Below are 26213 nucleotides of genomic sequence, written 5' to 3'. Positions count from 1 at the left end.
TTCCTCCCAGACAGCTGTGAAACTTCAGTGTATGAGGCAGCCCAAGTATTCACCATCGGGTAATCTGCACATACGCCCTTGAATTCTCTCAAGAATGGTTAAATCCCTGCTGTTATTTCCATGGCTCTAACTCGTCCTTTGGTCCCCATGCTATCTTTGTGGGACTTGAGAGATGGAACAAGAGGTTTCTGCCTTACTTTTCTGCATTCATAAAGAGGCACCTCATGGCTGAGTCTGAGAGGGAACAGGTATAACTGAAGTAAGATGGTGTTTGTCTCTCAGCTACACGTATTCAACCTCTAAATGAGTTGTATGCTTTGTTTTTTTTTAAAGCAGAGTTACACAGAATCACTAGAAAGAAGATGGTTTGACAAAACCATTTAAAAATTAAATGACCTGAATGGAATGTACTACCTTGTAGACTGTGAATTTTGGTGGAGTCTTTGTGGTTGATTCTGTCCTGATGCGTCGTCCAGGGCCCAATCCTTGGACGGAAAGCTATGAGCTCTCATTCATTAGGCCAGCAGGCAGAGCCTGTGTGCAGGCCGCTCTCTGCCCTCGATTTTCTTTCCTGCAAGGGAGGGCTTGTTTCTCAGATTCTAATTTTCCGACTTGAGGTCTTCCATGCCTCATCTAGTTCAAGAAATCCCATACATTTTTGCCTCTGAGGAGGTAATAGCTCCCTTTCCGTATTTCCCAGATCAACTCTTTATAGATGCTTCCCAAGACCCACATTTCTGGAACTTCTTTTGCATAGTTAAAACATCAAATATCACAGCTGAAATTTACCTACAGGAAGATGTGTTTTTTTAATTCCAGAATTTGGTTTGGAATTTTGTTACTTACTCTTGCAAATCCTACTCAAGAAAGTTTGAAAACAACCATGTGTATAACAGTCCATTAGAACTGGCCTTAAATGTGCTGTCCAAGAAGAAAAGAACTTCCTAATTACTTAGAAATGATTTGAGTAAGTTTATTTCTAATGGGAATTGCAGGACTATGTAATTATTTTTTAAAAAGTTTAAGTGTTAACAAAAGAAGTGAGAACTAAGAGAAAGTGTTTTGATTTGCTGTGTCCTATGGAGTGCTGGCATCTCCCCATCTTTTCCATGTTGAGCTGGGACACTGGAAAGCGAGTACTTTGTCATTCATTCACTTAATTTTCTGGCTGAACACACATGCCTCTTGCTCTTTTAAATCTGCTAGACTACAAGAGGTACTGGTGTCTTAAAGTTCCCCATTCTGCTGGAATTCAGAGAGGGCTCATGAGAGAAATGAAAAGATGCTTAAGCAGGAGATCAAAGAGTGTGCAGGCCACTCTTAATTCTCCCTTGGCTTCCGTTGTGGAGTCTCTGGAGGTAATAATTCCCGGGGGTAATGGGATTTTAGAGACAGCACACACACACACACAGAACAAAAAACAAAACGCTTCCAAAAGACAAGGAATCACTTAGTATCGTAGGCAAGGGTAAGTCAAGTGTCAGCGCTACTTGGAGAAATTTCAAGAGTGATCTTAAATTCTCCATTTCGAATATCTCCTCTATTTTCTCTGATCCCCAAGACACTGCTGAATGAGAGCTTCCCTGTACCAGCCAGTGAACTACAGTAAATCTGAGTTCATGGGATTTGAGTCATTTTGGTCCCAGTTAGAGGTAGCTGTCAGGAATTCAGGTTGATGGTCTTATTTTGTTTCTCCTTGCAGGGTTTTGTGCCTTTTGACAAGGAATGTTATAAAAAGTATGGAAAAATGTGGGGGTGAGTATTCGGGAAACTCCCGTTGGAGTTTCTGATGTTTCTGGAGTTTCTTGCTGTTCTGATGAGGGCCCCCTGGAGTGGAGGACAATCTCAGCCCAGGACCTCTGGGGATAAAGCCACCTATTGTAAAGCTTTTGGAGGCCTGTCCCACCAGGGATCCCAGATGTCCCCAGGTGTCCAGGTCTGCATTCTGAATCAAGTTGGAGAGTTGCATGTTGCCATTACTCTCTAGACTTTGACGGCCCAGGGGTTCCTGGCACCACTTTCTGTCCAGTGTCTCATTATGCCCTTCTTCTCTAGTTTCCCTCCCTTAGGTCTCCTTTAACTGGGTTCTATGCATTATTTCAGACCCCTCTAATATATGACTATGATAACTCCTTTCCCACATGACTGACTATTAATTGAAAGCCAAAATGCTTCATTTTAAACTTGGATTTGTTGTGTCTTTTGGTAAAAGCACTGTAGGTATAGGTAAACAGAATGGGAAACCATATCTGCTCAGTTTCTTTTTTTGCTTTCTCTACAAGTATGGAGTTTGGGTTTTTAAAAAAATTCCAAGGCCAAACTTCTCAATAGAGGTTTAGTTTATGTAAGTATTGCTTTATCTATGCTGCTCTACTGACTTCTAAGTTAGGTAGGCTATTTCTAAACCACGCCGTTCCCTGGTGGGCTCAGGGACGTGAGGATTTTGTAAAGTGGCCTTGGCCAGTACCAGTGGCCGTGCCTGCTGGGGGGGTGTGAGAGCAGCAGGAGAGGACATGCCCTGCTGCTGACAGATGTCGCCTGCTTGGAGCCTGAGGCCCACGTAGGGCCCACATAGAGAATAAATACAAGTGATGAACAGAAAATGTTTTTAAATGAATTATATATCCTCTTCTGTATTTTTTATTCTCTTTGTCATTTATTTTAAATATTTATAAACTGGATCCTACCAAGGGCCTCTATTTAGCAGTTACAATATTCCCTTTAATCAGTTGTAAACTAGTAATTAAATTTTAGAAAATAAGGCAAAGAAATCATTCCTATTTCTGCTATATCTTTTTGAGCATTCTAAGTCTTTTTTATTTGCAGACCCAGGTTTACATATTTGTGATCATTATATCTACACTTTTCATCTAATATTCTGTCATATGCATTTTTTGTTTTTGATGTATCTTCAAGAGTGTATTTTTTTCCTTTTTATCTTTATTGTATTTTTCCCATTACCAAAAGTGTATTTTTAAGTGACTGAATGGGTAGGCTCTCACTATTTTCATGTTCTCAGATTGTTTACTCATCTTCATCTATTTACTAACTTAACTTCCTTTTCGATAATGAAATATTTGAAGCATACAAAAAATGATCAAGAATAGTATAGGAAATCCCCAAGTAAGCCACGTAGGCTTAAGTGTTCTCATGTTATTTCTGACAATGATCACAAGGAGTATGTGTTATGTAACATCAGAATGAAAGTCTGGACCTCCAGGAGTGGCTCCAGCTGCAGAAACTGACTCGTTAGATTTAATCAGCTCTGTCTTCCCAACACAGGTTCTATGACGGTCGACAGCCTGTGCTGGCTATCACCGATCCAGACATGATCAAAACAGTGCTGGTGAAAGAATGCTATTCTGTCTTCACAAATCGGCGGGTAGGTATCCATTTTTGTTTAAATTAAATGTTTATATATCTTTTTAAATTTTTAACATTCAAATAACAATAGATTAATAGGAAGTTACCGAAAAAATCCAGGAATAGCCCATACCTCTCATTTTGTTTCCCCAGATAGTACCTTTTACTTGTATAACTATAGTACACTATCAAAGCAGGAAATTGACATTGGTGCTATACAGCGAGCTTATTCAGGTTTCATCAGTTTTATGTGCACTCATTTGTTTATGTGTTGCTTATAAAAATTTATCATATATGTATATTTGTGTAACTATCACCACAATCGATATTCAGAACTGTTTTATCACCAGAAGTCTCCCTCTTTTTATTCTTTTATAGCTTCAGTGTGTACTTTGTCTTTCCCTTGAATCAGGATCTTTAGCCGAGCAAATATCTTTTTACTATTGATGAAGCCAATTTTCCATTTTAAACAGGCTGTACGTTTTTAACAAGTGTTGTACTTAAAGCAATCTTGGTTGTAGGTCCCTGCTTTTCATGACTTTGACTATTTCTTGCCAATTGCTTCTAGCCTGCAAAGTTTCTTTTGAGAAATAAGCTGACAGCCTTATGGGAGCTCCCCTGTAGGTAACTATGGCTTTTCTCTTGCTGCTTTTAAGATTCTCTCCCTAGCTTTAACCTTTGGCATTTTAATTATGATGTGTCTTGGTGTGGACCTGTTTCCATCCATCTTGTTAGGGACGCTCTGTGCTTCCTGGACTTGCATGTCTAGTTCCTTCACCAAATTAAGGAAGTTTCTTTCATTAGTTTTTCAAATAGACTTCCAACTGCTTGCTCTTCTTTATCTTCTCCTTCTGGCACCCTTATGATGCAAATATTGGTTTGCTTGAAGTGGTCCCAGAGGCTCCTTGCACTCCTCATTGTTTTGGATTCTCTTTTCTTCTCGTTCTTCTGTTTGGTTGTTTTTTTGTTTCCTTGTGTTTCATATCATTGTTTTGAGTCTTGGTTTCATGCACTCTACTGTTGATTCCCTGTAAATTGTTGGTTTCCATGTTATATCCTTCACTTCTGCCTGGCTCCTTTTTAACTGTTGAAATACTCACTGAGTTTCTTTTGCACCTTTATAACCAGTGTTTTGAATTCTGCATCTGTTGCATTGCTCATCTCCATTTTGTTTAGTTCTTTTTCTGGAGTTTTGAGCTGTTCTTTCATTTGGGCCATGTTTCTTTGTCCCCTCATTTGGCAGCCTCCCTGTGATGTTTTTCCTGCATATTAGGTAGAGCTGGTACAACTCCTTCTTGGTAGGGTCCAGTGGCACTGCCCCCACTGTAACCCAAGCTGGGTACTTGAGGTGCGCCACTCATGGGGGCTGAGTACACACTCCTTTTGTCGTTGAGCCTTCATTGCTGTTGGCAGATCAATGGGAGGGATTTACCCAGGCTAGTCAGATGCAAGGGCTGGCTGTGACCACTGACTACCAACGTCCACCTTCTGTGGAGGATCAGCCTTGCAGGGGCACGGTGATGGTGCTCAACATTGTCTGTAGCTGCCTGCTGGGTGTGCAGGCTCTGGGGTTTCCCAGGTGGTGCCAGACAGGGTCAGCCCCCACCTGGCCCTGAGTTCCACACTGGGGGCCACTCTGCGTGAGCTACGAAGTGATCTGCAGCCGGATGCTACTTGTGTTGGGTTTGGAGGTTCCCGGGCAGAGCCCAACTCTGAGGCAAAGCTGGCTGCTGCCAGTGCAGGACGTAGGCCACTTAGCCAGAGGTATAGGGCTGGGAGCAGGCCCACAAGTTGGATGGGGTGGAGCTCAAGTAATTGCCAGGGCTGGGCAAACAGTGTAAGCCAAGTTGATGGAGCCTCATATATGGCTCTCACCTGCTGAAGCTGTGGCACTGTGGGGGTATGGCTCAGAAAAGGCACAATGGCTTCTGCCCTCCTTTCTCTCTGGGACAGAGCTGTCCCCCAGCTCTCACCCTGACACTTCAGTTCCTCCCTGTATGCCACTGTTGCATTTCAAACTGCTACCCCAGTGGTGCTGGAGCTCAGAGGGAGTGCATCTGTGTAAATCCAGCATGGGCCTTTTACGTGCAACTGCCGGGGAGTCCAGTAGTTTTTTTTGCCAACTCCAATCCCGCTGGGTTTTACCGCCAGACGTTATGGGGGCTTATCTTCCTGTCACTTGTTCCCTGGGTTCGGGGTTCTACTGTGGGGCTGGGACCCTTTGCTTCTAAGATATTCCCCCCCCCCCCGAGGTTTTATCCACCAAACGTGGGTGTGTGACCCACCCGTTCTGGGTCTCTGGGTCTCCTACCTTTCTGGGTTGATGTATTTTCTTTACTTCCACAGTTGTTGGATTTCCATTCAGCTAAATTTCTGAGGGTTTCGAGTCATCATTGGTCTGTAGGTTGTTGTAATTTTGATGTGGTTGTGGAGGAGGCCAGCCATATCTACCTATGCCTCCATCTTCAGGTTGCACCTTTAGTTCTGATTCTGAAAACTCTTCACTGAGCCCTAGGGACAAAAGATTTCCTTCTGTTTCTCTAAATGTTGTATAGGTTTATGTTTTACATTTAAATCTATGATCTGTTTTGTTCTAATATTTGTTCAAAGTGTGAAGTGTAAGTCAAGGTTCTTTCTTTCCCCAATGGATGTTTAATTGCTGCAGCACCGTTTGTGAAGAGGCTATCCTTCCTCCTTGGATAGCTTTTGAACTGTTTCAACAATCAGTTGGGCCTATTTGTGTGCATCTGTCTCTCATTCTCTGTTCTGTTCATGGATCTGTGTATCTGTCCTCTAGCAGTACCACGCAGTCTTGATTACCATAGCTACATGGTAATTCTTAGCATGTAGAATGATTCCTTCCACTTTCTTTGAGAATTGATTTAGCTATTCTATGTCTTTTACCTCTCCATACAAATTTAGAATAAGCTTATCTATGTTACAAAAAATTGTTGGGATTTAGATAAGAATTGAAAATAATCATATAGATCAATTTGGAGAAAATCTATAATCGTTACCAGGTCAAGTCTTTCAATCCATAAGCACAGAATGTCTCTCCATTTATTTAGGTTTTCTTTTGTTCCTTTTGCCAATATCTTGTAGTTCTCAGCAGAGAAATCCTATACATTAAATTTTTGTTAAATTTTTCACTTAAAATATTTTCTTTTCTTTGGAATGACGGTAAATGGTATCGTGTTTTCAAATGTTCATTGTTATTACATAAAAGTGTGGTAGATTTTTGTTTGTTGATCATGTATTCTACAACCTTGCCGGCCTCATTTATTAGTTCCAGAGTTTTCTTTTAATGTTCCTTGAGATTTCCCAAATTGACAATTATGTCACCTGAAAATAGGGACACTTTATTTTTTCCTTTTCATTCTAGTATGCCTTTTACTTCTGTTTTTGTCTTACTGCACTAGCTAGAACTTCCAGTAGGATGTTATAAAAGAGTGGTGTGAATGACCATTTTTGCCTTGTTCCTGATCTTAGGAGAAAGCCTTCTGGGTTTTGCCATTTTTAATTTATATATTTATTTGCAACAAATAAAATGGATATATTTAAGGTATGCAGTGTAATATTTTGATTTATGCATACATTGGAAAATGATTATCACAAACGAATGGACATATCCATCAGTGTGTGGTAAGAACAGTCAACATCTACTGTCTCAGCAAATTTCAAGTATACAATACAGTACTATCCATTTAAGTCACCCTGTTGCACATTAGGTCTCCAGAACTTACTTATAACTAAGTCTGTAGCCTTTGGCCAGTATCTTTCTTCCACACTCCCAGGAAAGATGGTTCTGATAACCATCTTTCTATCCTGTTATTCTTGGTTGACTTTTTCCCCCCATGTACAAGTGAGATTATGCAATCTCTTTCCTTCTCTGCCTGACTTAATTTGCTTAGAATGTTGTTCTCCAGGTTCATGCATGTTGTTCCAAATGCCAGAATTTGTTTCCTTGATTCTTCGTGAACCCTGTCGCCTTCATGAGTGTCTGCATTTGAAGAAGCCATCAATTCTTCCAAACTTTACATAATAATTTAAATAAGTAAAGAATTTACTTGTGTTTTGGAACATACTGGAGTGTCCTTTGGCCCTCAGTACTAGTGTGGGCGTGCATGGGGACTCCGGGTCAGGAGAGCATGGTTGGCTTAGGCAGTTGAAATTCACAGCATCATCATCTGCATGATCCTTGGCATCATGAACTACTGAGGTTCCACAGCAGCTGCAAGGGCTACTGGGGTCTTCAACAGCATCAACGGGGCCAGTGACAAAGGACTTAGTCAGGCAGTAATAGTGGCCAAAGTTGCTGGTATGAAATGCTTATCAGCGGGCACTAATGGCAGGCATATGCCTCATGGTAAGGGCCCGGACCAGTGGCAGGAACTGGGGCCAACTGCGGGCACAGAATTAGCTTAGAGTGTTTGGGCTGTCAGTGCACAGTGATGGGTGGCATGGGGAGGCTGCAGGCACATGCACTGCAGTGAGTGGGGTTGAGGTGGACAGTGTGCTGGCGTGCAGCTGCACGGGTTAGCTGTGGGCAGATGTGGTTTATCCTGACAGGAGTCAGGGCTACGTTCAGGTCTCCGAACAACTGCAGGTATTACACACGTGCCCAGTCACATACACCAGGGCTGGCTGCTGCAGTGGATCCGGAGGCTCGGGATGGTAGCACAACTTGGGGCAGCTCTGGGGGATGTGGAGGGCAGTAGGGCAGGACTCAGGCTGCTAGAATCTGCACATGTGAAAACCTGTGGAGCTATCAGCACCAAAATCAGCAGGGTGTTCACAGTGGCTGTGCTGGCTATTGGTTTCCCAGCAGCAAAGTCTGTTGGGGTCTTCTGAGAGCAGGACATGGAAAATCATGACAGCTTCTGACAAACGACTATTACTAGTAGTTCCTGCTCTTTTTCTTTGTTCTTTACTGTCCCTAGCAAAGTGTATAGTGGGCATAGTGAAACCAAAGCAGGCCATTTATACAGTGCCCTGAAAAGTTAGGAAAGTTGTCAGGCACCCCGTTGCTTTTTCCTCAGCAAGGGCAAGTCTCCCAAGCTGGGAGTTCCCTTCTGGCATTGAGCAGTGCTGGCCTGGGAGATGAGATCATGCAGGTAAAATACACTATACTCCCTGTTGGTTTTGTACAGTTATTCTCAGGGTTGTTTGATGCGCTCTCTTTCTGAAGCTTCTTGAGTGAACTGCCGAACTCTCCTAGACCTATTTTTGTTCGTGGATAGCCATCTAATTGTTCTTTGTGGGACAGCAGATGCTAGAGTCTCTAACTTTGCCATCTTGCTGCTGTTACTCCAGGTTTTCATTATTCACTGTGATGTTAGCTGTACATTTTTTTGTAGATGCTCTTTATCAAGTTGAGAAAGTTTCACTCTCTTCATAGCTGGTGAGTTTTTGTCATGAATGTGTAGTAGAGATGTTCATTGTAAAGCAAAATACAGTATTAAAAGTGGGAAGAAAGTCTCAAGCAGGTTGGCTTGATAGGCCGGTCCCATTTTTTTGGGACCGGCCTATCAAGCCAGCCTGCAAAATGGAATTACCTCTTTCTTTTTTCTTCTATCCCTAGTGGAAAATGTATGAGAAAAGAATTCTCCTGTGATTGTATCTTTTTAAAATAATAGCAAATAGATTCCTAATCTTTTAAGTATTAACTACATTTTTTAAAATCACCATACCAAGACATGTTTTTTTCCAGTTGCTCATACTATAGATATAACGAGTAAAGATAGAACTGGTCTGAGGCAACATACAGTTTGCCAAGGTTGTCTGGATATCAGTCAAGAATCTCCTTCTATCCTGCACAGCCCTGGAGGAGGTACTGAGTCTTATTCCTATCTATTCCACTGGAATAGCAGTTTCCCAAACACATGGGTCATTTGCCTTGAAAAAGAGATTGGAATAAAGACTGGGAAACACATCAGGTGGCTGGATATCTCCTCCACCCTCACAGGATGCTAGACATTTAAGATAAGTATTTATTGAGTATCTAGCCTAAGGCCTGATACGAAGTAGACAGTCACTAAATATTTGTTGATTAACCGATAACCACTTAATGAATTTTCTACAACTGTGGAGACCTCTACAGCATATGTAGGGGAAAATGACTTTTGCTTTCAACTCTAGGCTATAGGTCCACTGGGATTTATGAAAAGTGCCATCTCTATAGCTGAGGATGAAACTTGGAAGAGAATACGAACGTTGCTGTCTCCAACCTTCACTAGTGGAAAGCTCAAGGAGGTAAGAATATAAGAGGACATTTAATTTGAAACTTAAAGAAGGCATCTGGGGACAGGCAGAAAATAAGATCGTTTCTTTCCAAGGGTAACCTGGTGAATTTGAGCCTCCTAAAAATGGTATTATCTTTATGTCCTAGAAATGACATTGTGAGATTCATTATAAAATATCACTCACTGCTCCGTGCGTGTGAAAACTAGGTCCTTCTAGGACTTGGATCATCACATTTAACTTTGGGTGGTGTTATATTCTGTGTCTAGATGTTCCCCATCATTAACCAGTACGGAGATGTGTTGGTGAGGAACCTGAGGAAAAACACAGAGAAAGGCAAACCCATCAACTTGAAAGAGTAAGTAGGAGGCCAGAGGCTGGGATTCTGAGCTCTGCCCCAAGGCCCTCAGCTGCCTGCCACAGGGCCCAAATTCCCACTGTTGAGTTACTCTAGTGACCAAAGGGAAGTAGGTGTGTGGCGTTAGAACTGCAATGGGCTACCCAAGAAGATGTGGCTCACCCAAAAAGGCAGGGCAGCCAGGGGGGAAATGCCTTCTCTTGTGTACCTGGACCAGGATTAATGTGTCTGCTTGATTGTCACCATGGATATTCTGGAAGACAAAGATGCATCGTCCAGAATAAGAAACATGATTGTGCCAAAGGGTTCAGTGTGGAGACTGAAATATAGTGGCCGAGGAAGGCGCTGGTACATATTGGTGGGCATTGGGTGGGGCAGGGAAGTTACAAAGTGGAACTTTGAACAACTTAAACCCCTTCATGATTTTGGTGAGCATACCAGAAAAATACTAACTATTAAATCTTACCACCACGTCTCCTTTCTTTAGTCTCAAAAGAGAGAAGGTCCTGTACGGGCTGTGGATAGAGGGACCATGTCATTTAATTGTCTAAAGTAAGACATTTTTTAAAAAACCATGCAGGAACAAATGATGCAAACTGGAACTAATCTGAGAAAACTGGGGATATATGCTTACTTACCAGTGAGATTCCCCCAAATCCATTCTGGAGTGATTTCTTATTATTTTTTAAACCAGAAACAATATTTTTTTAAATCTAAGAGTCATCTTAATATAAAAAAAATTTAACTAGATATAAGTTGTTGACTAGGTTTAAAAAGGGTTAAAACAAACAGACAAAAATTTTTAAAAATAACCTCCTCTTGAGGTCCTTGCACAGTAGGATGGAAAAAAATGGACATTTTCTAAACAAAGCTTCATATCAGGTGCCGGAGACTATACTGATTTGCTCCAGTAAAGACATTAGATCTGAAGCATAACTGCCACTGAGATTTCTAGCTAGTTTACAGTAATTCACACATTATCTAAGATTCATCTGCCTTCTAAACCAGAAACATTCTTAGCTCTTACATTGCAGAGGAATGAGTCCACCCTCAGGGCAACCTCAGATTGCTGGAGTTGAGCTGGGTGGGTCTTTCAGGGCTTTAGCAGGAGTGTAGAGAAGCAGTAATGACATTCCTGGCAACTCAGACCAGTGCGCTGCTGTTCTGTAAGGTGCTCAAGAGGAGTCAGCTCTGAGTATAGATACCGCAGTGAGGCAAGACCTAGGTCAATGTCACCTTTCCTGCTGCCACTAGCAAGAGTTCATTATCCATCCTTTGTCCTGCTCAAACATGGAACAACTGCTATTGTCCAGACTCAAAACACACTACGGTAGTTTGTCTGATTATGGGTCTCCATCCGTCTGACTAATGTACTTGCACTCACAGGTGGGTCTAACTTGCCCTGGTGTCCCCATAACCCCAGCACAGGGCCAGCTGCATCACTGGCACCTGATGAACATCTTATGATTGTGTGACAGGGGCATAGATTTTCAGATGATCCAGCTGATGGTTTTGACAGCTGTGTGGCTCTTTACCTGTCTTTCCTGAGTATGTGAATTTACATGCCCTACTTGTTGTATGTGTTGGATAAGGATAGTAAAGAGTCGCTGATTTAAATTTTCTGTCTTTTTTCTCTACTCAGCATCTTTGGGGCCTACAGCATGGATGTGATTACTAGCACATCATTTGGAGTGAACGTGGATTCCCTCAACAACCCACAAGATCCCTTTGTGGAGAAAACAAAAAAGCTTATAAGATTTAGATTCCTCGATCCATTCATTCTTTGCCTGAGTATGTAAACTATTATATTTCTTTATCTTCCACTCTCCTGTCCTCTTCTCCCCTGTCCTCTTCTCTCTTTCTCTTCCTCTCTCTCCACCACTATCTATAAAAGCGTTTTTGGGGATATAATTCATATTTTATATAATTTATCCATTTAAAAATATACACTTCTATCAATTTTACAACCTAGTATATGTCAACATAAATGAATAAAAAATATGATATAGATAGATATGATAGGACACTATTTAGCCATAAAAAGGAAGGAAATCCTGCCATTTATGACAACATGGATGGACCTTTAGGGCATTATGCTAAGTGAAATGTCAGACATAGAGAGACAAATAGTGTATGCTCTCATTTATATGTGGAATCTAAAAAAAAAAAAAAACTTATAGAAATACAAGAAATGACCTGTGATTATCAGAGGCAGAGGTTGAGGGTGGGGGAATTAGATGAAGGTGGTTAAAAGGTACAAACTTTCAGTTATAAGATAAACAAGAGTGCAGATTCTTAAAGTTTTCATCAGATGGAAAGAAAAACAATATTTTTAACTATATGAGGTGATTTTTGTTAACTGAACTTACTATGCTTAGTTTTCTGCGACATAGGTATATCAGGCCACCTGAAACCTATACAGTACTGCATGTCAATTATAACTCAATGAAACTGAAAAAGAAGGTTTTTAAGTAAATTTAGTTATGTGCAGCCATCATATTAATTATTAGAACATTTTTGTCAACTTAGATATATGATACTTTTTGACTTTAACATCTCAATCCCATTAACCCAAAACAATCTCTAATCAACTTTCTGTCTCTATCGATTTGCCTATGCTGGATACTTTGTATAAAGAGAATCACATATGTGGGTTGTTGTGTCTGGCTTTTTAAAATTTAGCATAGTATTTTCAAGTGTCATCCATGTTGTAGCATGTGTCAGTACTTTATATTTTATTATGGAAAAATAATATTCCATAGTATTAACATTCTGCATTATGTTTATTCATTCACCAATTGAGGGACATTTGGGTTGTTTCCACCTTTTGGCTATTGTGAATACTGCTGCTATAAACATCCTGCCCAAGCTTTTCTTAATTACCTACCTGTTTCAAGTCTTTTGGGCATCTTTTACTTTCCACTTTTCCACACTAGGGTGGAATTGCTAAATCCTATGTTAATCTGTGTTTACCCTATTAAGGAACGGCTAAACTTTATTCTATGCTAGCTGCACCATTTTATATTCCCACCAGTAACGTATGAAGGTTCCAGTTTCTCCATACCCTCACCAACACTTGAATGACCTTTTTCTATCTTTTTGCTTACAGACATTCTAGTGATATGACGTGGTATCTCATTGTGGTTTTGATTTGCATTTCCCTAATGACTAATGATGTGGAGCAACTTTTTATATGTTTGTTGGCCATCTCTGTATCTTCTTTAGATAAATTCGTATTCAAATCCTTTGCTCACTTATAATTGGGTCGGTTGTCTTTCTGTTGTTGACTTGTAAGAATTCTTTATATATTCCTTATCAGATATATGAGTTGAGAACTTTTCTCCCATTCTCTAGACGTCTTTTATTTTTCATGACAGAGTCCTTGAAAGCAGAAAATTTTTTATTTTGATGTTCTACAATTTATGCATTTTTTTCTTTTGTTGCTTGTGTTTGTGGTATCATGTCTAAGATTCATTGCCAACTATGTCAAATAGCTTCCCTTAGATTTCCTTCTAAGAATAGAGAGTTTTAGCTTTTATGTTCAGTTTTTTGATTCATTTATTATTTTATTTTGTGTATAGTATAATGTAAGAGTCCAACTTCATCCTTTTGTGTATGGGTATCCAGTTGTCCCAGCACCTTTTATCAGACTCTGGTCTGCTTTATTCAAAGGCAGCGTAGTTTAATAGATAAAAGGCAAAGCCATTCAGGAATGCAATCCTGGATTTTTGGTCATCCAAAAGATGAGGAAGGGGCCACTGATCTCTCTGCTACAGTGGTGGCCCTTATATGTGGACTTCTCCTTGCTCAGCCATGGGCTTGGAAGTCTGAGCAAATGTCATAGAGAGAATGGCTCCTTGTTGAGAAGCCTGGTGTCTCTTACACTTCTGATTGGCAGAGAAAATTATGATTGCTCCAGGTGCACTTTGTATTGTCACTGTGCCTTCTTTTTTTTTCTTACAGCACTCTTTCCATTCTTTAGCCCAATTTTTGAAGCGTTAAATATTTGTGTATTTCCAAAAAGTGTTACTGATTTTTTCATAAAATCTGTCAAAAGGATAAAAGAAAGTCGCCTCCAAGATAAACAAAAGGTAAAATCTGGCGGTGGTTACATGAGTTTGTTTACTTTTTGCCAAATTATCAAACTGTATGCATATGATTTGTGTACTTCTCTTATTTTAGGTAGATAGAGACTCTTTGTTAATAGGAGGAAAGTTATAACATTCTGTAGGCAACGAAGAAGGTGGAGGTTAAGAAAGAAAATTTAAAAATGAGTCAGAAAGACATTGTTTAAAATGTAAGAATAAACACAAAGCTTAGTATATCACTGCATGAATATGATTGAGATAAAAAGTTTACCAGTTCCCTTCAATAAAATGTCAGAGTATAAAAATTACTGTGAAAAAATCATAATCACATCCCTTCTAAGCCTCTTACTTTACACACTCTGCAATGGAGGGCCCCATGAGGCACCTGAGAGAGTGCACTCTATGTTAAATTTGAGCCTGCTCAGAGACCGAGAGGGCAGGAGTCTTCTCTGGGACTTGAGGGTACAAGCTGGCCAACCCAGCTTTACCTTCACAGACCTGGAGGCCAGTACAAGAATGTCTGCAAGTCACGGTGATAGGGTTAGGTACCCCAGGTTTGCACTGAACATTGTGGAGAGGTCTGGGATGGTGGGACGTTTGAAAATGATCACAGGAAAAGTGCCGATAAATTCTTCAAGCGTTGGGAGATTAATCTGTGTGGCCATTCATTAAAAATTAAGGCTACAGAAAAAATAATGAGGTCAGGGACTTTTTCGTGAGCAAGCAGGTGTGACAAGAGAGGAAGCAGGCAACTTTTTGACCAGAAAGTTATGTTCAGAAGTGAGAGAAGCCAAAGATCAGAAACAGCGAGGACCAAGAACCGGTTGGATCTAATGGCTGGATTTCTCTCAGGGAAACATCCTGCTCTCCAGGTTGTGTTCACTGATGACTCAAGCTGCACTAGTCACACTTCTGGATCTGAAAGAGCCATGTTATCAGGAAAGGAATTAAGTACTAGACTCTTGATTTATTCCTAACATTGAATATTCTCCTTCGACTTCCAGCACCGAGTGGATTTTCTTCAGCTGATGATTAATTCCCAGAATTCCAAAGAAACGGACTCCCATAAAGGTAAAGAAGGCACACTTCAGAGGGTCAGTGATGGGAAGGCTCAGAGGAAGGCACCGGTTCTAAAAATGTGCATGAAGTTTTCTATGTAGATAAGAATTTCTGCCAACATGAAAAATGAGAGATGCTCAGATAGAAATGGTAGCCAGAGGCACTTTCTAGAAACATGTGAGCATAACTTTATTCAAAGCTTGAAGGGCACCATAAACAAGATTTCTTTTTGCCTTCTGTTGTCTGCGGATTGCTAACATCGGAACCTCCAGGGAGCTTGTTTCCACTGTGTCCTCTCTGGCCTCCCCCAGCTGCTTGGCTCAGAATCTCTGCCTGGAGATTTGCATTAAGACTTCATCACATTAGGCGGCATATTGCTCCGGTGTCAGTACCCTTAACTTGGAACACTCCTTTGAAATTGTATTCACTGGCTTAATTGTAAAGGTTTTTTTCCCTTATTAATAAGTAACTTTTCAGGGAGCCTTTAAGATTAAGTAGATATTCTGTTCCTCTTCAAACTTCCACCTACTAGTTTTATCATCCATTATTGGATTTTGTCTGAAATCATTATTACTATGCTGCTTGCAAAACTGATGACTTTCTAATCCATCATTTCTTCTACATTTATGAATTTATGTTTCATTGTAAGGAAGAGCATCCCATTCTCCCTCATAGACTTATTTGTTTATATATATATATCAATATGAACTCATATATTATCAATTGACTCTCTTAAATCATTCTTTTTCTTTTTTGATGGTCAAATTTTCTCGGTTTGTCCACTGGAGTCCTTCTTTTAAGTAGGCTCTGGCTTTCTTTTTTCTTTTTAAAATTTTATTTTTCTAATAGGCTTTAGTTTTAGGGCAGTTCTAGGTTTATAGCAAAACTGAATGGAAGGTACAGAGATTTTCAATAGACCCCCTACCTATGCACAGCTTACCGGACTGTCAAAATCCCTCACAGGTGTGGCTCCTTTGTTACAATCAGTGAACCTGCATTAACACATGATTATCACACAAAGTCCATAGTTTACATCTGGGTTCACTCTTGGTGTTGTACATTCTAGGGTTCTAACAAATGAATAATGATATATACCCACCATTATAGTACAGAGTGTCCTGTATCATTTTTACCTATCTTACTTTGTGGACACTTCCTTACTTTCTGGAAGGAGAAAATTCTAGGTTTCTCTCTTTTTCTTCTTTTAATTACCTCCTGAGTGTATTTTTAAAAATTTTTTCATTAAAACTTTTTTCTTGGTATTCTATTACAGTTGTCCGATTTTTCCCCTTTTGCCCTCCTCCATCCATCTCATCCCCCACTCCCACAGTCAGTTCCCACTCTGTTGTCCATGACCGTGGGTCATTCGTACATGTCCTTTGTCTAGTCCCTTCCCCTTCTGTCCACCATAATCCTCCTCTCCGTCCCCTCTGGTAATTTTCAGTCTGTTCCATGTTTCCATGCCTGTGGTTCTATTTTGTTCATTAGCCTGTTTTATTAATGAGATTCCTCATAGAGGTGAGAAGATATGGTGATACTTAGAGTAACCATGTTTTATGTGTAGCCCAATATTGTCTTCTTAAGTTTCTGCAAACATGCTTGGGATGAAAGATCCTCTAATTTTTCCCTGCATAATCCTTAGGGCAACGTCCCTCAAAATTTTTCGAGGTATATTTTATCTACAACAATTTAAACTTTTCCCGGGGTTAGAATCCCATCCCAAATTACTTGTAGCTAAACTGCTTTTAGGATTCTGCAATGGACATGCTGAAAAAACTGCATGTTACACAAAAATGCTATATCGCAAAATGGCACAGCAATGTTGTAGAGAGGGTGCATAGCCAGATGCAGACTGTCAAGAATAGTGGAGACATTGTGAAAAACTAAATTAAGACAACTTTTGCCTTTACAAAAAGGCTCTGTAACATACACATCAGAGTGCAAAACACTCCCAATCTAAACTGAATTGCTTTTCCAATTTTTCCATTAGGGGTTTGGGAGTTTTATTGAGACTTCTCATCATTTAAACTGTGATGTTGTACATTGACTTTCTTTATAACATTTTTTTCTCCTTTTAGCTCTGTCTGATCTGGAGCTTGTGGCCCAATCTGTTATCTTTATTTTTGCTGGCTATGAGACCACTAGCACTTCTCTTTCCTTCCTTATGTATTTATTGGCCACTCACCCCGATGTGCAGCAGAAACTGCAGGAGGAGATTGATGCCACGTTTCCCAATAAGGTGAGTGGGTGATACCTGGAGAGCGGGGGAGAAAGCGAAACCTTAGCAAGAATGCCTCCTCACCACTTCCCAGGAGAATTTTTGCAAAGAGCATAAGCATCAAGTCTTCTACCTGTGCTATTTAGGAAGGATGTACAGAGAAAAAAGAAATACAGGTAATGTGTGCTATTCACAAATACGTAAGACTCTTGAAAAAAGTGTTGATCTTGGTGTATGAGTTATCTGTTATCACAATAATGCCAAGTGAAAATCTGAAAACTTCAGTGGCGATTAGTATTAAACATTTATTTCTCAAGTGTCTCGATAGTTATCTCTGTTGATATTGGCTGGACTTGCTCTGGTCTGGCTCTCGGCTGACCTAGAATGGCCATAGCTAAGCTGATTGGACTGATTCAGCGCCACACATTCTCCACATGCCTCCCATACTCCAAACAGCTAGCATGGGTGTGTTCTTCTCTCCCGATGGCAGAGAGAGAGAGCAAGAAGCCCAATCATATGGGTGCCTTTCAAAACTCTGTTTGCATCACAATTAGCCACATTCTGTCGGTGGAAAGCATGCCCCATGGCCAATCCCAGCATCATAATGTAAGAGGCCAAAATTAGATGACTAAGGTCATGGATACAGGATGAGTGGATAACGGGCACCATTATTGCAATCTCCCTCTCTGGGCAAATTTTGCAGCCTAGGAGAAGCCTGGTATACAGGAAAGAACATAGGGTAGGAAATAGAAGACATAAGTTTGAGTCCAGAGTGTGGTTTTGGGCAGGTCTTAAGACCCTTCCGTGTAATAGGCCCTTCAGATCCAAGGTAAAAGGTATATTTTAGACTCCAACTAGAGGAGATTGTCTTTTTTCTCTGGGTAAGCCTATACTGGGATTCATTTTATTGCAATAAGATGAGAAGGTCACTAAGCAACAGAGACTAGCTAAAGCATTATGTTCTCCCTTTCTTATATTAATAATTACAATGACAACAACAAGAACACTGTAGGAATATACTTCTTACTATATATGTCTGCTCTAAATGCCTTTATAAATTCAGTTATAAATTAATCCTTAAAAATATTATGTATTAAAAACAGAAACAGACTCACAGAGAAAACACTGGTAGCTGTCAGAGGGGCGGGGAGTCGGGGGACTGAGTGAAAAAGGCAAAACAATTATGCAAACACACACACACACATACACACACACAGACACACAGAGATAACAGCATGGTGATTACCAGGAGGTAAGGGGGCGGGAGGTTGAAGAAAGTATTATGGGGGGGTAAATGGTGATGGAAGGAGACTGGACCTGCAGTGGTCAACACACAGTACAATATACAGATGATATAAATTGTACACCAGAAACCTACATAATTTTATTAAGCAACATCACACAGTAAATTCAACTTTTAAAATTATGTATTAGGACAAAGTAAGTCATGCCATAGCTACAGATTAGCACCCAGTTCTTGGTGGCTTTACATAGCAAAGGATTAGTTCCAAACGACATTATGTTCAAACATGGATTGTTAGAGGAGGATGGGAGTGGGAATCTCTGCTCCACGTAGTTACTAGGAAAAGTAAGCTAAAAAGGCTCCGCACTCTTAAAGCTTCACTCTCTGGAACACAAGGCCTTCATGTTGTTGCGGAAAAAAGAACTAGAGTGTTGCTCACTAGATATTGGTATGTTTTGGCCCTGAAGTTACATTTGTCACCTCAGTTCACAGCCCATTCCCAAAGCTGGTTTTCCCTAACTTCAAAAGGGCTGCGCGATGTGGAGACTACACGGGTATTGGGCCAGCAGTAAATATCTCTGCCACTCAACCCAATGAAGTGTCAACTCTAATCATTTCCATGTAACATATCAGAAAACGGAGCAAGGGAAAGGTGAAATGGCTTTCATACACTAGTCGTGTAGTGAGCGGTAAAGAAGCCACCAGCCACACGTTTCACCTCTACAACATTGCCCCTTCAACATAACACCAAGTGATACCAGATATTGCCCACACTGTTTTCAGATATCTGACAAAACTGGAATTCTTGTGGTGTAGAGACTGGCCTCTGCGCCTGGAGAGTCTTGCTTGAGATCGCCACAGCTTCCAGTCAATGCCTGAAGCAACAACTAGCAGACAGTTCCAATAAGGCAGCGTGGAGCTCAGTGGGGTTCGGCCTCTTTCTAACTTTCACTAGAATGAAATCGTGTGCTCTGGGAGCGAGCATCCAGTCCTACCCTTCTCTTGCCATATTTGGTTTAGAAAGGAACTTGTTTCTCTCCAAATTATTTATACTTTCTCTACAATATAATGTTTCTCTCCAAATTGTGTATATATAAAGAGTTAGGAAGCAGAATTTTTAACTTTATTTCTTTTTTATTACTGTTCAGTTATAGTCGTTCCACCTTTGTCCCCATTGCTCCCCCCTGCCCAATGCCCACTCCCACTCCCACAGTCGATACCCCCCTATTGTCCATGCCTGTGCAAGCAGAATTTTTCCACTAACAAACTTTATGTCAGGTAGGGATTTTGCTCTTTTACACATTCTCTTTCCTTGGTACAGAAGGTTGGCCTCTCTTTTGAAGGATACGGTGACTTCAGCATGTTTCAGTTAAGAGTGAGAGTCACAGGCTCTTAGTCACATCTGCTCACATGATGTGAGGGATGCCAGGTCCTGTTCAGAGGATTATCCCAAAGGTCACCCATCCGCTAACTACTCCACACATCTCAGTGGGCCATTTAGTCAGTCAAGGACATTACAGATATTCAAACGTCTATAAATCCGAAGACCCGTTTCCAAAATAAGGTATTCTTTGGTGCTCCTAACACTCCTAACTGCACAGACAGAATTGAAACTTGATCCCAAATCTCAGTGTATCAAAACCTATTTCTTTCTTTCCAGGCACCTCCCACATATGAGGCCTTGGTCCAGATGGAGTATCTTGACATGGTGTTGAATGAATCTCTCAGATTATTCCCAGTTGCTGGTAGAATTGAGAGAGTCTGTAAGAAGGATGTGGAAATCAATGGGGTGCTCATTCCGAAAGGCACAGTGGTGATGGTGCCAAACTTCACTCTTCACCGAGATCCAGCACACTGGGCAGAGCCTGAGGAGTTCCGTCCCGTAAGGTACTGCACCCCCGGGGAAGGGAACCCCCCTGACCCAGGCGGCTGGAGGATTTTCTGATGTCTGTTCGTACACATACGGTCATGCAATCGTTTATATGTACACCTTTTTATTTTTAGAAGTTTGTTTTTCTTATTACAAGAGTGATCATTGTTGTCAAAATTTTACAAACTGAGACTAGAGAAAATTGTATTTGTCCATAGCCCTAATATCTTAAGATCGGTTTCATTAATAATATGATATATGTCATTACTGACATTTTTCTAAGCATATATAGATTTTTTAAAACTAAAGTAGGAATTTTTTTATTTTGAACTGCTTTAACAGTGAACTATACTAATGTTGGACTATATATATCCATTATATATAACCATCACTATATTTGTATAAATAGTATATAACTATATATATAGTAACTGTATGCATATGCCATAAACTACTGAACCATTATCTGATTTCATAGATACAGGCTCTTTTTATTTCTTTAAGTTTTCTGTTTTCCTTAGCTCTCTGAATTTACCACCAGTGTTCCCAGATTCTGTTTATTTCACACTGGCTGCTATTCCTTTAGCATTATGGGGAGAGCGCAGGCCGACAACCTGAGAGGTTTTTCTCCCCGATGGCTTAAGCAGCCTGTTTGAGGGCAGAGGTGAACACCGGTACCCAGTGCTGTCTTTGGCTGCAGTCCTGCATGAGCTTGCTCCTCCTCTCAGTATTTGGTGACTCCCAAAGGGAAGTCATCTGCTCTCTTTATGCCTAAGGTACTACCCCTAGAGTGGTCTTTAGTTTGTTCTTCGGGAAATTCAGAGCCACGTTCTGGCTTTGGGCACAGCTTGAACTCTAGAAAGAGCTGATGTTTCCCATTTGTTGTATCGATAAGCAAAATTGGGATGAACTACTGGGGGCCCTAGCCGGGGTCTAGACTTTTCATTAGCCTTATTATAAGGTCCCTAGTGTCAGGGACCTCGTATCATTTGCCACAGTGTTCTTAGTTCTAGCCTAATGCCTACACAAAGTACTTGTAGAAAGAAGTCAGAGGTGACCAGATCCTCTGTTTTCTGGACCAGGGACCCTGTGGTTCCTCTAAGCTCAGCAGTTTTCCCCTGGACCTTCATGAACATGAAACCAGAGATCACTGATTGTACTTCTCTCTGATCACTCAGTCATCAGCAAAGAGTAAGTGCTCACTGTTTCCGGAAGTGGGCAAGGCAGTTAGAAATCCAAATGTTAAAAAATGCCTGTTATGGAAAATTGTTGACATTTATACAAATACTTGTATATTTGACATAGAAAAAATACGACGTTTACTTGTGTCCACAGAATACTTTTAATGCGTCTATGTGTACCCATCACCTGCCTTACAGCCATCAGCCTACATCTGGTGCACTATCCAACACCGCTTCTACCATCATCCTGACTCACGTATTATTTTAATGTACACCGTCTATAAATATTCCAGTGTTCTCCAAAATATACGAATCTCTTAAAAGCACATAACCAGCTTTGCACAGTGGCAGTATCGGAACCAATGAGGTTTACCCGAGACAAGATTTTTACTAACTGAAAACATTTCCCAGTACACTGGCATGGTGACTTGAAATATAGTTGGCATTGGCAATTTTTGACAGTCTCTATGGAGACTGAAATAAATAAGCAAACACATACATACAGACAGACAGACATAAAAACAGTCATGCCATGATCGCTTTCCCAAATTCTCATTTTTTCCTTAATATAGTCAAATCGTTGAGGAATCAAATTTGATTAAAACATTGGTCTAACTCTCAAGTAATTTATAGCCTAGTGGAACTGATATATAAGAAAACCAGTGATGACACTAGAGTAGAGGAGCGTCATATACCCATGTAAGTCATCTGATTTAAGTTATTCAATGGGAGAGAGAGGGGCAGAAGAGGAGAGGTCAGAGAAGGGGGGGCGGCGAGGGGAGGGAAAGAAAAAATAGCAACTTCGCTAAAGGGAAGTATTACTCCTGCTCCCTTCCTGCATGAGCCCGTGACCAACGTGAGTTTGACGGCGGTAGGAACCTACTTTTCCTTCAATTAGCTTCATTTCTGTTTTACCTTTCAGAGTGTGAACCTCTCAACACCCTGAATATAATTTAGTGTTTAAAGATAAATTTTCCTTTAAACAGCATTCAGATCATCTCTTCAATGAGACTGAAATCTCCTATAGGGTAAGGGGAATGGAAAGGATCTGTAGCTTACAATTCTCACAGCAAAATAACCGTAACAGGATCTCCCTGACGAACCCACAGAAGTAGCCTGTATGCTACTGGTTGAGGCACCTAAGTGAGGACCACAAGTGTGTAGCCCTTGTGGTGTTTATGTTTCAATAATTGTTTTCATCTACTGTTGTGGAACCAGGTTCAGTAAGATGAACAAGGACAGCATAAATCCTTACATATACATGCCCTTCGGAAATGGACCCCGAAACTGCATTGGCATGAGGTTTGCTCTCATGAACATGAAACTTGCTGTCGTCAGAGTTCTGCAGAACTTCTCCTTCAAGACTTGCAAAGAAACACAGGTCAGACGCTTAACACATTACCACTCTGCATAAATAATGCTTGACTGAGATTTCTTTGTTAAAAACTGAGATTATGTATGTATGTATCTATCTATGAATATCGTTTAATAAGTTATACTCTAAGCCAGAGAATCTGTTTGGAGTCGCCTGTGGCCTTTAAGATCCCATTAGTTTGGAGTGCTAGGTCTGTGATTTATAAATACCCAACCGCAAAGGCCATCTAGAGTGAATGCAGTTAGTGTGACGCGATGACGCAGAGTCCTTTGAGAAAAGTTTTAAATGTGGTTTCAAGTCCACTGGAAGGAAGGGGAAGCACAGTGCACAGCCCTGAAGTGCAGTGATAATAATGGGTCACGACCTTTGAATGCTGCTCTTCTCCCCCAGAAGTTACAGAAGCTCTTGTGACAGTGGTTCTCAAGCCCTGGCTGTACAATGAAATCAGCAGGGAGCTTTGAAAAAGGCCATGCCTAGGCCATCTCAGATTCTAAAATAATTCATCCTGTGTGGCTTTCAGAGCACCCCCTTTGGTTCTCATGTGCCGCGGAGGTTGAGAATCACTGGTTAGAGCATTTCTGCCTGATGTGAAGAACTCCCACAGTCCAGGGCCACTTAGCTACTTGATCCCCGCTTCTGGGAGCCCTGCTGCAATCAAGTTGGGATTGTTTACATCTTAATAAGAGCTCTGTGATGTTCCTGCTCGCCCCCCCATTCTGTTCTCATCCTTCAAGTCCTAGTTCACTCCCAAAGCCCCTCCAGGAGCCTTCCCTATCAAGCCCAGAGTCTGTTCTTTACTCTCTTCTATTATCGCTGCTGCAGGCTGGTATCATCTGTCATACCATCTAACCTAAGCCTTTATCATGAAACTATCCAGTTTGGTTCTCTGTGTTTTCTTTGTACCTAAGAATGTCTTTAACTCTAGCACCTCATTTTATTCCTTTCATAAATTCCCCATGGTGCCTTGCAGTGATGCAGGAAATGCTTAAAGAGGTTTTTGTTTGGTTGTTTGGTTGGTTTTTTGCAGTTGAGCTGGAGACTTGGATACAAATTTTAAATGATTTAATTTGAAAAACTTAACAAATGACATTTGCAGTGTGCATTTTCTATGTGTGTTGGTTTGTACACAGGGGATATATATACTTTCCATTAGAAATTTTAAAATAGAAATGTTTTATGTTAATAGAAAGATATGGAATCTCTCCTCTGAAGAACATACAGAACAGCTGCCATTAGCTCATGTCAAGCAGGGCCCCTTAATAGGGCTTATTTCTAGGACTCGTGCATTTCTTATGTAGCTCCTTTCCTTAAATAGGCTCTATCACAGAAGAGGAGGAGGATGGAAATGGATGAGTCTTATTTGTGGCTTTGGGCAGCTGTGTAGCTGTCCTTGAGTGTGTACAAATGGGGGACTCAGCCCTGAGGGACAGTGGGCCTGTGGCACACCCGGGGGTGGGACGGACACTCCCTGCAAGCTCCCAGTCATCGAAGTCTGGTGCTTCTCATCCTCATGACAATTTTCTTGCCCTTCCATCAATTGAGATCAGAAGGTTACCGTGTGGGTGGCTCCCCCGACACTGAGGGAGTGACTGAGTGAGAATGGAGATAAAAAATGAGCCTGTTACTTGATAGAAGAACATTATTTGAGGCATTCATTAAGTAGCGGATTTTTATTTGTGACTATATCAGGAATGTTTGTGTTGATTGTTGTTAACACTGTTTATTTACTGAAACACTTTAATAAAAAGAAAATAGCACTAGAAAGAACAATAGTCATAGCAATGGATAGGTCTTCAGAACTTCACCATTTATATTACACTTGAGAGCCAGGAGATGTTAGAAAAGAAATGCTTCACAAAGAGCTTTTCCCATCACAAAACTGGAACATTTCCACTGGGAGAGGTGACTGGGCTCTAGAAGTTGAGGATGGTCCATACAACTAAAACATGTAATACATACTCGGATTACTCTACAAATTCCATTATGCACAATATTAACTCTATATGGCTTTCCAAATAGCTTACCGTAATGCCAAAGAATCTGGTTTAAATTTTAAGAACTCATCCTTTTTACTTAGTTAAAGGATGCGTTTTATTAAAGTTAAATAAAAAGCAAATACAAACCAAAATGATTTGTCTCTGGCCTGGCACAGAATAGGTGCTTTATTGATATTTTTTTGAATGAATTTATTGATGAATACTGTCGCTGAGCAGTCGAGACAGCTTATCACATAAGTATAAAGAATCAAAGATATATTATGCTAAAAATAATTTTTGTGTGTTCATAAAGCATTATTGTCCTTAACATATCTAATCTACTCTGCTTCTGTTGTTGACAGTGTTTCATTAACTGGTTCTCATATGCTGTTTAACATTTGCAGGTCCCTCTGAAATTAAATTCTCATGGATTTATTCAACCACAGAAACCCATTGTTCTAATGGCTGAATTGAGAGATGGGACTGTAAGTGGAACTTGACTTACACATTGTTTTTCAAGGAAGCTGCATCCCTGACACCGGAGAGCTCAATAACTTTGTGAATAAAATCCAGAAATGAACTTAACCTACTGCACTTGATAAATAACTAGGGATTCTGTACATTCATCTTTTCCCCGTGTTTATACAGAATATTATATATTATATAATATAAGGGAGGTGACACAGTAAGTGCCAGATATGGAGGCCCAGCCTATTGGGTTCTTTTTATACTATCTTCATCCGCCCCCATTTAGCACCACCTGCTCTTCCTTAGCACTAGTCAAGAATACAAATTTCTCTACAATTTTATCAACAAACTTTAATGGAAACAAGAATTATAGTGGTGAAGTTAGTAGTCACATTTTTATCACATGTTTTATTTTGAATATTCTACATTCTATATTATTTTGAGCAACTCAATAAACATCTCTTCACAACAGTATTATCTAATGCTTTTGTGCAGAGTTGGGGGAATCTATAGACCCAAATCAGTGGGAGCCAGTGACAAAGCAGTTACTGGTTGGGTAGGGCCTTTTTCAGAATTCCAATTTGATATATTAAGATAGATGAGTGGAAAGGGATGGCACAAGTGTTGGCTACATAAAAGAGAATTGATCAAATAAGTAAATGTATTATGGATAATGGAAACCAGGCTCCTCACTATTGGAGAAGGAGGTCATTGATTCAGAAAAAGAGAAAACCACATGAACCCTTTGGGCTCAGAGATTGGAAGTGAATATGT

At 40.5% G+C, this 26213-nt stretch overlaps 1 protein-coding gene and 1 non-coding gene across 2 annotated transcripts in view; both read left to right on the top strand.

Annotated features, from left to right (window-relative positions):
* Nucleotides 1-25507, top strand: part of LOC129083834 (cytochrome P450 3A12-like) — a 30020-nt gene extending 4513 nt beyond the window's left edge. Inside the window, exons 3-13 of the mRNA XM_054589837.1 lie at nucleotides 1703-1755; nucleotides 3283-3382; nucleotides 9502-9615; nucleotides 9873-9961; nucleotides 11604-11752; nucleotides 13925-14052; nucleotides 15054-15120; nucleotides 17187-17347; nucleotides 20230-20456; nucleotides 22839-23001; nucleotides 25376-25507. Of these exons, the coding sequence (XP_054445812.1) occupies nucleotides 1703-1755; nucleotides 3283-3382; nucleotides 9502-9615; nucleotides 9873-9961; nucleotides 11604-11752; nucleotides 13925-14052; nucleotides 15054-15120; nucleotides 17187-17347; nucleotides 20230-20456; nucleotides 22839-23001; nucleotides 25376-25471 (1347 nt within the window). The 3' untranslated portion in view covers nucleotides 25472-25507. The remainder of the gene's footprint in view (nucleotides 1-1702; nucleotides 1756-3282; nucleotides 3383-9501; nucleotides 9616-9872; nucleotides 9962-11603; nucleotides 11753-13924; nucleotides 14053-15053; nucleotides 15121-17186; nucleotides 17348-20229; nucleotides 20457-22838; nucleotides 23002-25375) is intronic.
* Nucleotides 21954-22094, top strand: LOC129083969 (U4 spliceosomal RNA). The gene has a single exon (XR_008530535.1). It is a non-coding gene; the product is annotated as a U4 spliceosomal RNA (small nuclear RNA).
* Nucleotides 25508-26213: the final 706 nt, after the last annotated feature.

Source organism: Pteronotus mesoamericanus, unplaced genomic scaffold, assembly GCF_021234165.1.
Source record: "Pteronotus mesoamericanus isolate MK-2021 breed Mesoamerican mustached bat unplaced genomic scaffold, CSHL_Meso_final scaffold_167, whole genome shotgun sequence".
NCBI lineage: Eukaryota > Metazoa > Chordata > Mammalia > Chiroptera > Mormoopidae > Pteronotus > Pteronotus mesoamericanus.
This window is presented reverse-complemented; position numbering and strand designations above follow the sequence as displayed.